The sequence below is a fragment of the Rhododendron vialii genome, chromosome 11a (genome assembly GCF_030253575.1).
Source record: "Rhododendron vialii isolate Sample 1 chromosome 11a, ASM3025357v1".
Lineage (NCBI taxonomy): Eukaryota > Viridiplantae > Streptophyta > Magnoliopsida > Ericales > Ericaceae > Rhododendron > Rhododendron vialii.
Window position 1 is genome coordinate 19,254,534 of NC_080567.1, and position 12,066 is coordinate 19,266,599.

Here is a 12,066-nt window from a genome sequence, read left to right on the forward strand (position 1 = left end):
GTTCTGGACCATTAATTCACGGAAAAAATTCAAAAGGTACGGATCAATTCGGTTCGGACCGGTTTCACGGTTCACCGGATTTTTTGAGCAGCCCTAGTATTAACTAAACCGGTCCTACATATATTTTAGTGCTTAGAATGTGTTTCACTAACTAAAATAAATATTTATTTATTATTTTTAATTTAAAAATAATACATTATAAGATAATAGCGTATCTCGTAAAATAAAAAATAAGTACGTAAAAAAAAAAACCGCAGTGAAAGGAAGCCTAATGCCACATGATATGAGCAACTTGTGCACGAGAAACAGTAGTACACGAGTCGACACACCGATTGGTGGAGTAAAATAACTCAACCGCGGTCCGTTCATTACCCCTGGTTAAGTTAAACCAAGCTAAGCGCCACACCAGCGAGAAAGAAAGGTCTACATAAGTAATTAATAAAATACTCCCCCGTTATTTAAAAAAAAAAAGAGGACAATAAATCAAAGTGACGGCAAACAAACGGCGTTCACAAGATTCCGTCAAGTAGGGTAACGTCGTGAAGTAGAGTGCAGTGTTCGTGTGGGGGCACATCCACGGCGTCCAGGAAATGGCCCTCACTGTCAGAAACCGAAGAGATCTGACCCGTCCGATTCGTGATCAACGGTGGGCGATGGGCAGATGGAAACGGGAGGGTATAAAAAACAGAGTCGAGAGGGAGAGAGATCATTTCTCGTTTCTGTATCAGAACAAGGCTCTCTCTTTCTTTTCTTTCCTCTCCTCTCGTCTCTGTTTTTTTTTTCTTTTCTTTTCTTCACAGTTTTCTGGAAAATTGAGCAAGGCAGAGAGATTTTCCTGGAAAATTTCAACGGGTTTCGCGCGGTGTAATGTTGAAGATCTGGAGCTGGTGACGATTTGGATTAGAGAGAGGGAGGTATTTGAGCCTCGAGGTTTGTAATTGAGAAGCGATTTCGGGTTTTCTGTTGTGTTTACGTGTGATTAGTAATCTGAATTCAGTTTCTTGTTCTTGGCAGGTACATTTGAAGAGGGTTTACAAGGATTGGTCTGATTTCGTTTGGATATTGCTACACGGAGAAAGTTAGAAAGCGAAGAGTTTTAGGGAGAGAAAAGAGTATGTGATTGAAGATGTAGTTGTATTTTTTGTTTCTTTTTTGTAATACAGAAAATACAGAGACTGATTTTTGTACGTTCATGAATTCCGACAGATACATTTGAAGAGGCTTTTGAAAGTATTTGAAGTGGATTTGATAACGGTTTACCTAGCTTTTCGTGAAGATTTGTTTGGGATTAGAGAGTTAACTATTGTTGAGAGGTTTGTAATCGGGCAGACTGTTTCATTTCCACCCATTTTTTTTATCATCAATCCGTGTAATTAACTTCGTTTGTGGATGAATCTTTATCGTGCAGGTACATTTCCGGGAGATTTTTGAGGCAGTTTTCAGACGAATAATCTCCGTATATCCCGACTACAGAGAGATCAGTACTGGTGGTTACAAATCAGACAGAATTAGACTACCAATTTCACAATCTCAAGACTCCAACGGCGACACTAATCCGTGTTTTCGTCGCAAATCAGATTAGCCAAGTCCAAGTACTGAGGAGAAATATTGTTTTGTTCACAATCGAAGTGCAGAGAGGTACGGAATCAACATCTTCATCTCGAAACAGATCGAAATGGAAAGAATGGTTGTTGATCTTTGCCATTGCAGTTTTCGCGGACTGTTTCGGGCAAATCAATTGAGCCATTTGGGTTGAAGCTGACCTGATTGATTTTTCCTTTTGCAGCGGTCTAGGAGAATCGGTTGCGGTTCCGATTAGCCGATTTGGTCGAGGAAAGAAACAGTATTTGTCTGGGGCAAAGTGGAGCAAAGTTGAAGATTTCAGGTAATGCGAGGTTGATCCTCCAGCTGCTTCCGATCCATCATTCTTCTCGTTGTTTATCGCCGGGGTCGGTTTTCAAACACGCAGGGTAGACTCATACATCCTACATATGCATTATTGTTCTGCCCTGTTTCTCCTCTACCTGTTAAAAAATCTTCAGTTTCGGCAGCCACTCTCTCTCTCTTGTGTGTGTGTGTGGGTGTTACAATTTGATCCATCCTTTATTCGAGGTTCTTGGGAGTCTTGGACTAATTTGGTGGTTTGCTGCTAACTCTGTATCTGTTTTGTTTTTAATCTTTTGATTTTAGGGTTTTCACCTCTTTTTGGGCTTGTTGGTGGAGATTCGTCATCGATTCTGCACCTCTCTTGCCTCTTTCTCTGTCTTGAATTCTTCCGAAATTACTGTGGGTTTTTTTTTTTAAGCCGGTCCGGACACCTGACTTATAACAAAACAATCCAAATCTTTAGCAGTTCGTTGATTCTCAATTATCGAATCCTACGATTGGCCGCCGTGAAAATGTAAGCTAAAGCAAAGGCATCGAAACGTCAATGTTAAGATGAGAATTGTTGCGTTCTTTTCCCCTTGAAGTCCTACTATCTTTAAAGGAGGTTCGAAGTTTCTCAAATCTCGTCTGTCAACAGCAACTTTGATTGACCGCCGAGAATGCGTGAGCTGAAGATAAGAAGATCGAAATTTTGAATTTTGTCTTGAGAATACTAATAATTTTGGATCCTCTCTTCCTTCCGCCCATTTTCTCGCTCACTTTTTTTTTTTCCCTTCCAAATTTACCGAAAATTAACAGCGCCGAAGATAGAATTTCCGTTTACTCCCCGCGTTGCTAGATCTTCTGCAAGCAGACCATTTTGAGAACCCTGTTAACAGTTTTCATTCTGGAAGCAAAGATCTGCTAATTTCGGCAAAATATTCGAATTCAGTCATCATCATCGCTCATGAAAGCTGGAGAGAGAGAGAGAGAGAGAGAGAGAGAGCTAGGGGGGAGAGGGGGAGAGAGAGAGAGAGAGAGTAGATACATTCACATTTTTCTTTGTTTTTTGTTTTTGTTATCAGTGTTGAAATTGTGGGGTGGGTGTTGATTAACCGTGGTTAGATTAGGAAGAAACTAACCAGGGTTAACGTGACAGGTGTGCCCAAAGAAAAAGGAGAGATGATGGAGAAGAATAATACTACTACCAATACCAATAATAACAGCACCAGCAACCACAATCGAGAAAGACCGGGAGGAGTACTCGGCAGCAGTGACAGCGGATTGCTCCGGACAGCCACTCACCCGCCGGAGACCCGATCCTCGTCGTCGGTGGTCGCCACGACGTCGTCCGACTCGTTCCTGCAGTGGGGCAATCGGAAGCGGCTCCGGTGCATGAAGAGCCAGGTCAACAAGGACCACAACAACAACGGCTCCGACCCAGTTCATCGGACCACGGCTCGGGTCGATCGGCGCGTCATCAGATCCGATACGAACAACAAGGACGGTAGTGCTTTACATCATCACCCCAACGGCACGGCCAATGGAAACGGCTATCTGAATCTCAGGCAACGTCCGTCTTCGCCGTCCCATCGCATTCTCAGGTACGCGATCTCACTTGGCGGCGCGTCTGATTCACGATCTGGTTATACTATTTGCTACAATCTGATGATTCGGCTTTTTGTCTTTTTGGTTGGGTGGGTGCTCGGTCACATAATTCGCGTGTGATAATGTGAAAAAATAGAAAAATGATTTTGCCACACTTTTTTTTGATAATGCCACCCCCTCCAAGTGTATTTTTACACCTAAAAATACACTTGGAGGGGGTGGCATTATCAAAAAAAAGTGTGGCAAAATCATTACCCAAAAAATATCATCACATTTCGAATAATTGCAATTTGCGAACTCGAAAATTGAGAACGACAGCGAGAGCATAAGACGTTTTAAAGGATTGTTTATGTGGGTTTGTTGAGTGGCGCGTGGGTGGAATTGGTGGTTGCGTAAATGAAACCTTTAATGGACTTGGTTATGGTTACGGTACGCTTAAGTTTCTGCGAAGGTGGCTTGCCCACGCGCTTTATAAGTAGTTGTACATCGGTTAGCTTTGGAGAGATTATCGAGCGTCGTTTCCTCGAAGTTGTGGGTTAGCTATTTTTTTTTTTTAAATAAAGCTACAGAAAATGATTTTGGCACTCTAATTTTTGACGATGACACTCTAAAATTTGTCTTTTTGGTGTGCTTGTTATGTATAATTTTTACACTAAAAGACAAATTTTAAAGTGTCATCATAAAAAATTGAAGTGCCAAAAGCACGTGTTTAACGTTACTCCATTTTTACTAAATTAGTGTGCGTTTTATTAAATAAAACTAAGTATTTATTTATTTTTTAAATAAGTAATTATTTTTTAAATTAAATGTGATGTATTGTGAGAGAATGATTTGTCTCGTAAAATAAAAAATATGTACTTAAAAAATAGAAACTTTAGCGCAACACCTAAAAGTTATAAAAAAATGTGTTGAATAGTTTAGTTTAATGAAAATAATTTAACTTTTGACAAAAAATTACTTGTATAATTTAGTGAGAACAACTTAACTAAACTCAAAAAGTTGTAGTGAAAAAAATAAACACGGGCTCTAAGTTGGGTTGGGACTTGCCCCATCCGTTCCAATTGTGGTTTTTGGTATTGGGTTTGGTGTTGTTTTAAGATTATTTTAACAATTAATAGTAGAATAAGTATGTTTTTTTAAGAAAATATTTTATAAATTAATTGAGATTCATATGGCATATCAAAGCTATTTGTAATTTATAAACTATGATTAATTCTTTATTGAGTAAAAATTGAGTAGGGCCATTTAAAACCGTTTCTATTTTATAAATCATTTGTCACGGCATGAGAAACTAATAAAGAAAAAAATATTGAATCTAATTTTTGTTGAAGTTCACAGGAAATATAACCTAAAACTTATAAGCCAACGTTATGAGCATCTGTGGAGTACTCCTGTACATCCCGTAGTTCACTGTCTTGTGGTGCATCTTACGGGACAGATCTGGACTGTTCATTTAGCAATCAATGGTTCAAAAATGTTTGTTATTTTTTACCGGTCAAAGTTAATTATTACCGATAAAAGATAACAAATATATTTGAACCATTGATTGATGATATGGACGATCCAAATTTGTTCTCCAGGGTGCACGATTTCCAATTCCCCTTTTTTAGGCGAATCAAAGCGACAGGGAGAGAACTGGCAAGTGAAAACAAAAATATTTAAAATGACGTTAATAAGCAGTTTTTTTTAATAAGAAGACAACCAAATAAAGGGTGCATGTCATAATCTCTTCCCACCACGCATTATTTTAAGATAATACTTAATATAATTGGCGATAGATCTGATGTTTCGCCAATATGTGGTGGAGCACTGGTTAACTTTTCGTGGTCCATGGGCCTGGAAATTGTGCTTGGCAATGGTTTTTGAAATCGGTACCGGGATTTCGGTGGTGTTGGCCTCACGTGCTTGTAACATTACTGTACAGAACATTTTTTATTACTAGATGTTCGGGCCCTTTTAAGTTCACCTCAAGTAATTTCTGGGACCGATCACACCACCACACTTGAGGAAAATTCGGTATGGACTAAATCCTAAGTTGTTGAAATCAATTGAGAGGTTTTGGACATGAGAACTTAGAACTTGTTCCGTTAAGGGTTTTTTAAGTATTTATTTCTCGTTTTATGAGACAGATCATTTTCTCACAATACATCACTTTTAATTCAAAAAGTATTTATTTCCTTGAACAAGGCCTAAAGATGAACCAATGTTGTCCTAGGCCTAAAATACTAGTAGTATTAACAATAATCTATGCAATGATGACCCACACAATACACATGTGACAACAAGATAGTCCAATTAGTACAAACACCGAGTGGGTCATCTTGTTATCATGTACATTGTGTGGGCCATCAAATGGATCATTGCTAATAGCATTTCGGTTCCCGACCTTGACCAATTTTGAAACCAGTAATGATCCGAACACATATCCTTTCACACAGATCATGCACATACATTTTTGTGGAGCTCATTTCAAGCCCTACAAAATTTATCCAAGCTGCTTATATTTTTTAAAATATTTTTTTTGAAGGTGCCTATAAAAAATCAGCTCCAACGGATTTGAATAAGGGCTATGATTTTTGAAAAAACTCTAATCAATATCTGTTAAAGCTGAATTTTTATATGCACCCACAAAATAATATCTTAACAAAAATGAGCGGGTTCAGATTATCTTGTGAGACCTATAATGTGTACAAAAATCCGTGCAAGTCACACAGCTGTTTTGAAACCGTGTGTCATTTTCCGTACTTTAATTATATTTTTTTGAAGGGACATCTTCCCTACTTACCTAATGGGTTCTTGAAGAAACGATTCAAAGAAACATAAAGAAGAGAAATGATTCAATGTTTGTGAAAGTAGAGCTTTATTTTGGTCCTCAGTCCTCACCACCGGTTCACTGACACGTAGGATGACGTGGGTTTGCATTTTAACGCATCTCAAAAAAAAAAAAAAAGATTAAGGTACCCTTTATTTACTTATTTTTTATTTTGTTTTTCAAATTTTTACTATTTTACTTCTGTATTCGGACAGAAAATAAGAAATGAAGTTCAATAAGCAAATAACGTCTACCAAACAGGTGAAAAGTACTACATAACATAGGTGAAAGGTCCGTAAAAAAAAATAATGAACCAGTGGGGATACTCTCGAGTTGCACTTTTATTTGATCGTAGACCACAAGTGGCTATCACATACGGAGTAGTATATTTTTATTTTATTTTATTTTTTGAGACTTTCGGCGATCCAATTTCATCTTGATACTACCTTGTATTTTTCAATCGTAGGACCATGATTCTTCAACAGAATCTCTAAACACGATCTTGCGGCTGAAAAAGACTTGCAGACCGATACACCAAAAAATTGGTGGAGCGGACTTGATCTCCGATTAGTCCCATTACTTTAATTTTTATTTGTCGTGTGGGTCCTGTGTTTATAAGCACGAAAGTCCTCTTCTTTTTTTCTTTTTTTTTAAGGGAAGCAGTCCCGTTTTGCTAAGGTTTTTTATTTTTTGAGTGCTTATTTTTCACTTTACGAGACAATACATTATTTTTAATTCAAAAAATAACTATTTATTTAAAAAATAAGTACATATTTTAGGCAGAGGAGGGAGCGTGGGTTACTCAGATGAGAGCGGAAGAAACGATAAGGCATTGGTTGGTGGACTACACCCGAAATCCTTTTACGAATAGAATTTGATGAAAAACTTGAAGCCCTTTATTTATTTTTTTGGAAAGGGGAAGCACGAAGTCCTTTTATGAACAGGATTTGATGAATATCTTAACCATTACTGTCGTAATTGGAGTACTTTATTTCAAAATTCGTATATTTTCTTTTTCATTTAAGTGCCCTTACGTAGGTACGTTATAGTTTGTCTCTCAATAAGTGTTACGTGGGGCCACGGGGTTGAATTATTCAATAATGACATGCCTAATTATTAGTTGGCGCCACCCCCATTATCACTTCCCCCCACCCAAAAAAAAAAAACACTATTACCACATCATTTATTTTTTGTGCAATACTTCTATGTACCCCAAAAATACACATAAATAAGAAATCAATAGTTCAGATTCATTTCAAAGTGAAGCTAGACCATATTGATTTCTCTATTTTCGGGTACCTAGCATTGCTCCTATCACCTATCACCTAGGGAGAAATCTTAGGCTCCATTTTAGAAATTTTTTTAAAAAATAAGCAGCTTATTTTATATTTTTAAACTCAAAAATAATATAAATGAAAAATAAATTTTTTTTTTTGCCCCATATAAAAGATCTTAATAAGATTTATTAAACAAATAAAACAAGATTCATATTGGTAAAAAAATTATTTGTGTAAACAGATTATTTTTGTGTTGTCTTGTTAAAAAATAAGTACTTATTTACTGTTCTGGAACGGGCGTTATTCGTGTCGACAACACTTGATCCCAGTTCCCACAGGAAACTCGAGATTGGTCCTTTTAAAACTGGATAGCTCTCCTGCCACGTGCAGCCCAAAAACAAACCCGAGATTCCAATCCAGACCGTCCGATCCGGCTTTGGATTAGTAACCCTGGCCCACACACACCCCATCACTGTTCCTCCGCGATTCCGACCCGTACCCTCGAATAAATTCCGGAGGGGACCTAATCCGACGGCTGAGATCTTGAAAGGAACCGGACCTTCTCTCCTCTTTCTTTTTTTTTTCTCTCTCCCCTCGTATTCCTCAGCTGTGCAAAACGTTAGATTGACTCGTACGCTTGTCCCGAATATCTTCGGTTCTGTATACAGAAGACTTTTATTAGATTAGGAAAAGGAAGAAAATGGAAAACCCCACATATTAAAGCCGAGACCCAGAAACAAAAACACCGACATAACTTCCCCAAAACAACCCTCCAGCATTCTCCACGCAAAAACACAAAGAAAAACCCACCAACAAGATTCTTCCAAATTAAAAAGCTTCCTTCCACCTGCACCGATCTGGATCACCACCCCAAGGCTATATCAGTAATTTCACCTTTACTTGTTCCTTTTTGTTTTACTTTCAAGTGTTTGGATATGGTGATATTCCTGTGTTATACACTTATGTGTCTGTGCTGATTGTATTATTTGTTTGTTTGTTTGTGTTATTTTTGTGTGTAGGAATTCTGAAAATCCGAGTGGGATGAAGGGGCACAGCAACGGGGTCATGAGGGGGATATCATCTCCGGACAGGGTGGGTGCGCAGGATAAGAGAGGCAGTGCGCACCATAACACCACCGCCACCACTACTACCATTAATAATCATCATCACCACAACCATATTAGTAGTCATACGAATAATAATAATAATAACGATGTTAATAATGGTGGTGGTGGTGGTGGGTCGGGGTCATCGGAGACGGCGGCGCAGGATAGCAAGAAGGGAGGGTCTTCGTCTGGGAGTGATGCGATCCCGGCGGTGTGGCCGCCGAAATTCGTGATCGCGTTGACGAATAAGGAGAAGGAGGAGGATTTCATCGCCTTCAAAGGCTCCAAATTGCCTCAGAGACCCAAGAAGAGAGCCAAGTTCATTCAACGCACCGTCAATGTAAACCCCCCTCTCTCTCTCTCTCTCTAGATTTTCATGCTTTTTTTTTTTTAATTGAAATTTGAAAAAACGCAGTCAAAGAAACATTTTCTATATTAATTTCGTCATTCCAAAAGTGAAAATTGATTTTGTAGAAAGGAAAAAGTAAAGAAATTAATTATAAGTAGCGTAAAATTTGGCAGCAATATTTTTATAATCAAAAGTCATTCTCATGATCAGTATTTTTTGTGAAGTAAATGACTCCAACTTATAGTCATAACTGTACAATTTACCGTTAGTATATATTACTACTCGTTAATTAGTGGATTTACTTTTTCATGTTTATTATTGAACTTTAGGCGATTGAATAATTTTTATTTTTATTTTTTTGGAACTTAGACTAAAATTGCGATATTCAACTCCGAAGAATTGGCTTGGGTTTAAGGTCACCTATGAATTTGCTCTATTTCAATTTGAGGTTCAAAACCGTCCAAGTACTTTCAACTCGTTGAAGTAGGTTCATGCGGGACTTTATCCCCATTTCAAAAGTACCTCCAGTAGTAGATTGTTAGATTAGTCGCTACAAAATTAGTCGGGGTGTTTATGCGTTAGTATGGAAAAACGGCGATTTTCGTGTTGCTTTTATTTAGCTAGTGAAAGGTTAAGATTTAGAAAAGAAACAAAACAAGGTGCATTTAACAGTACCACCGGAAATCCAAAATTGGTTCCCCACGATCAGTCGAAGTACGGAAAAAGGTGCAGGGCCGAATATTAGGTTAGAGAACGAATTTCTCGTGACAAAGTGTTGTTCACCTTAAATGCACAAGATTTGATTCCAGTACTTTTTATTTGGGGTGGGTTTGGTTTAGTTATTGCATAATAATTATTGGTGGGGCTTTGTGATATATATTTATTGGCGTGCGGGTTTTTGTTCAACTTTTATTTCGGCCCATTGGTAAGCCCGCGGAGGCGTGTACTAAAAGACAAGTTCAGTGGGATGCGAACGTACACGTGTCAGTTCATGCTCTGATCTATAATCTAATCTTCTTCATCGCCATCTACTTTTGATCATGTGACTCGCGTTTTGTTGACGTCCGCTGAATAAGGTTAAATTCTTTTTAATGATATGAATAAGGTTAACTCGGTTTAAAAAATCCGGTTAATCGCACATTAACAATTGCTAGATAAATTATATACTACTAGAATGGTAAAATAGAGTTATAGAATTCATTAAGTCTAGGATCACCGCACTTATTCTACCGCTCAGTATGGGGCTTACTCCGGGCCTCAAAAATATACAGAGAAACCCATAAATTTAATTTTAATAGGGCTTTAACCAGCTTAATCGCATATCAGTTAGGTATGTTTCCGGGATTCATGGGGGTGAAACCCGGAGTGGGCTCCACATGAAGCGGTGGAATGGGCGCGGCGATTCGTAGCAGCACTTCTGGAATAGAATTTTGACGGGCTCAACATATTGCGGTTGCCTATAGTTGTCCGATTATCTTATTCTATTGGCAGAAATAAACGGTTCAAAAAAACTACGTTGACGAACCCCATTCTTATTAGGTGACGTATCAAGATTAAAATAATCAAGATTAAAATAGACGGTGTTCACTAAAGTCTAAACCCAGGTATACGGTTTATGTAAAAACAATGGGATCTTTTTCTATCCTTATTAATAATTTGGATTCGACGGACAGTCCGAAGCTGCATCGTCTGTTTCTGCAATCAATAATGTCATTACGTCAACGTATGGTGCAGAATTGAAATATCCCGTCCATTCCAAAACTTAGACTAGAGAAAATCGGAACCCTTAGGTTTCCTTCTCTGGTGGGCGGCTATGGGTAATTGGAATATCCGTAACTTGTGATGCACATAATGCCCATAAAAAATATGACTCTACTTTGGATATTGACAAATCACTAAAGGACAAAGGATCGCCTAACACTTGAAGGGTTTGGATTGTTTTATGTCCATCTGATGTTATTGAATTGGTCCGACTTTTGCAGCCTAGACTGGTTTGAGTACGGTACTTGCTATATTAAAGAAATAATTGAACCAATAAAATTATTTCGTTTCATTTGAATTTTTATTATTGTAGGAAATTTTCTGTGATTGGAGAGCCTGAAGAACCTGATAATTTATGTGTTATTTTTGTTTTTGAACTTCTAGTAAATTTTTTTTTTTTTTTTCCCCATGTTTGATACAGTTGGTATGCCCTGGGGCGTGGCTATGTGATCTGACCCTAGAGCGGTACGAGGTCCGGGAGAAAAAGATCTCGAAGAAGGTACCTTTACACGGGATTTTTGTTTTACGCTTTGTTTTTTGCGAAAATGTTTTCCGGCCAATGTTTTACATATCTCTTTCGTGTGTTTTGGCACGGCCGAATGTTGGAGTCAATCCAAAATATTTGGCGTGGTCAACAAAAATGCTTTGGTTTTCATGAAATTGTTTTCACTTTTAAAGCTGAAAAACGTTTTCCCAATTATCACTACTATGGGACCGCAACGGTCACTTCCCTAGTCGCTGCTACCATGATTTTCAAGATTACAACAACCAAACGCACGAAATCGTCTCCCGTGATCTTTTTTTGCTTTTTTCTCATGTATTTTGGTGCCGTGCAGAGACCAAGAGGGCTAAAGGCGATGGGTAATATGGAGTCGGATTCGGAATAGATGAAATGAAGTATGAGTGGGACAACAATGGAAGTTTTGTCGGAAGAGAGAGAAAGGTGATCACACGAGGAAGATGATGAAATTCTGCCTGGCTGCATGTGTTCTTTAACTGTGTGAGATGTGGTAGTATTATTATTATATTATTATTTTACTAAGTGCTGATTGCTTGTATCGTCACCTTTCATCTCGAGAGAAGATGAATCAGAGAAATAGTTCAGCCATTTTAATTAATATATTATGGCTCAAAGTTAGAAAAAACATTTGTTTCGTCACTGGTAGAAATATTTATTTGCAATGTCATCAACAGTACTGCATCCGTCGGATGAGAAGCTTAATAGGAAAAAAAAAAAAAAAGGACGAAAATTAAAGACTGATTCAACTTTCAGCGGCGTCGTTACAA

The 12,066-nt window shown here is 38.0% G+C and overlaps 1 protein-coding gene across 5 annotated transcripts; it reads left to right on the top strand.

Annotated features, from left to right (window-relative positions):
- The first annotated feature begins 704 nt into the window (after positions 1–704).
- LOC131306746 (uncharacterized) lies at positions 705–11,743 on the top strand. Of its 5 annotated transcripts, none has more exons than XM_058333163.1 (9): positions 705–930; positions 1,015–1,112; positions 1,207–1,313; positions 1,409–1,638; positions 1,787–1,885; positions 3,026–3,470; positions 8,583–9,009; positions 11,201–11,278; positions 11,616–11,743. In XM_058333163.1, exons 6-9 carry the CDS (start codon positions 3,049–3,051, stop codon positions 11,664–11,666), a joined length of 978 nt encoding a protein of 325 aa, XP_058189146.1. In that variant the 5' UTR covers positions 705–930; positions 1,015–1,112; positions 1,207–1,313; positions 1,409–1,638; positions 1,787–1,885; positions 3,026–3,048; the 3' UTR covers positions 11,667–11,743. The 5 variants fall into 5 exon arrangements, with proteins under 5 accessions (XP_058189146.1, XP_058189145.1, XP_058189147.1 ...); XM_058333162.1 differs by having other exon boundaries at positions 1,787–1,861; positions 3,012–3,470; XM_058333164.1 differs by having other exon boundaries at positions 705–914; positions 1,787–1,970.
- Positions 11,744–12,066: the final 323 nt, after the last annotated feature.

Coding starts and splice junctions, on each gene's coding strand:
- LOC131306746 (XM_058333163.1), top strand. CDS start 3,049: ATGATGGAGAAGAATAATACTACTACCAATACCAATAATAACAGCACC. Junction 9,010..11,200: donor TCATTCAACGCACCGTCAAT/GTAAACCCCCCT, acceptor TGTTTGATACAG/TTGGTATGCCCTGGGGCGTG. Junction 11,279..11,615: donor AGAAAAAGATCTCGAAGAAG/GTACCTTTACAC, acceptor GGTGCCGTGCAG/AGACCAAGAGGGCTAAAGGC.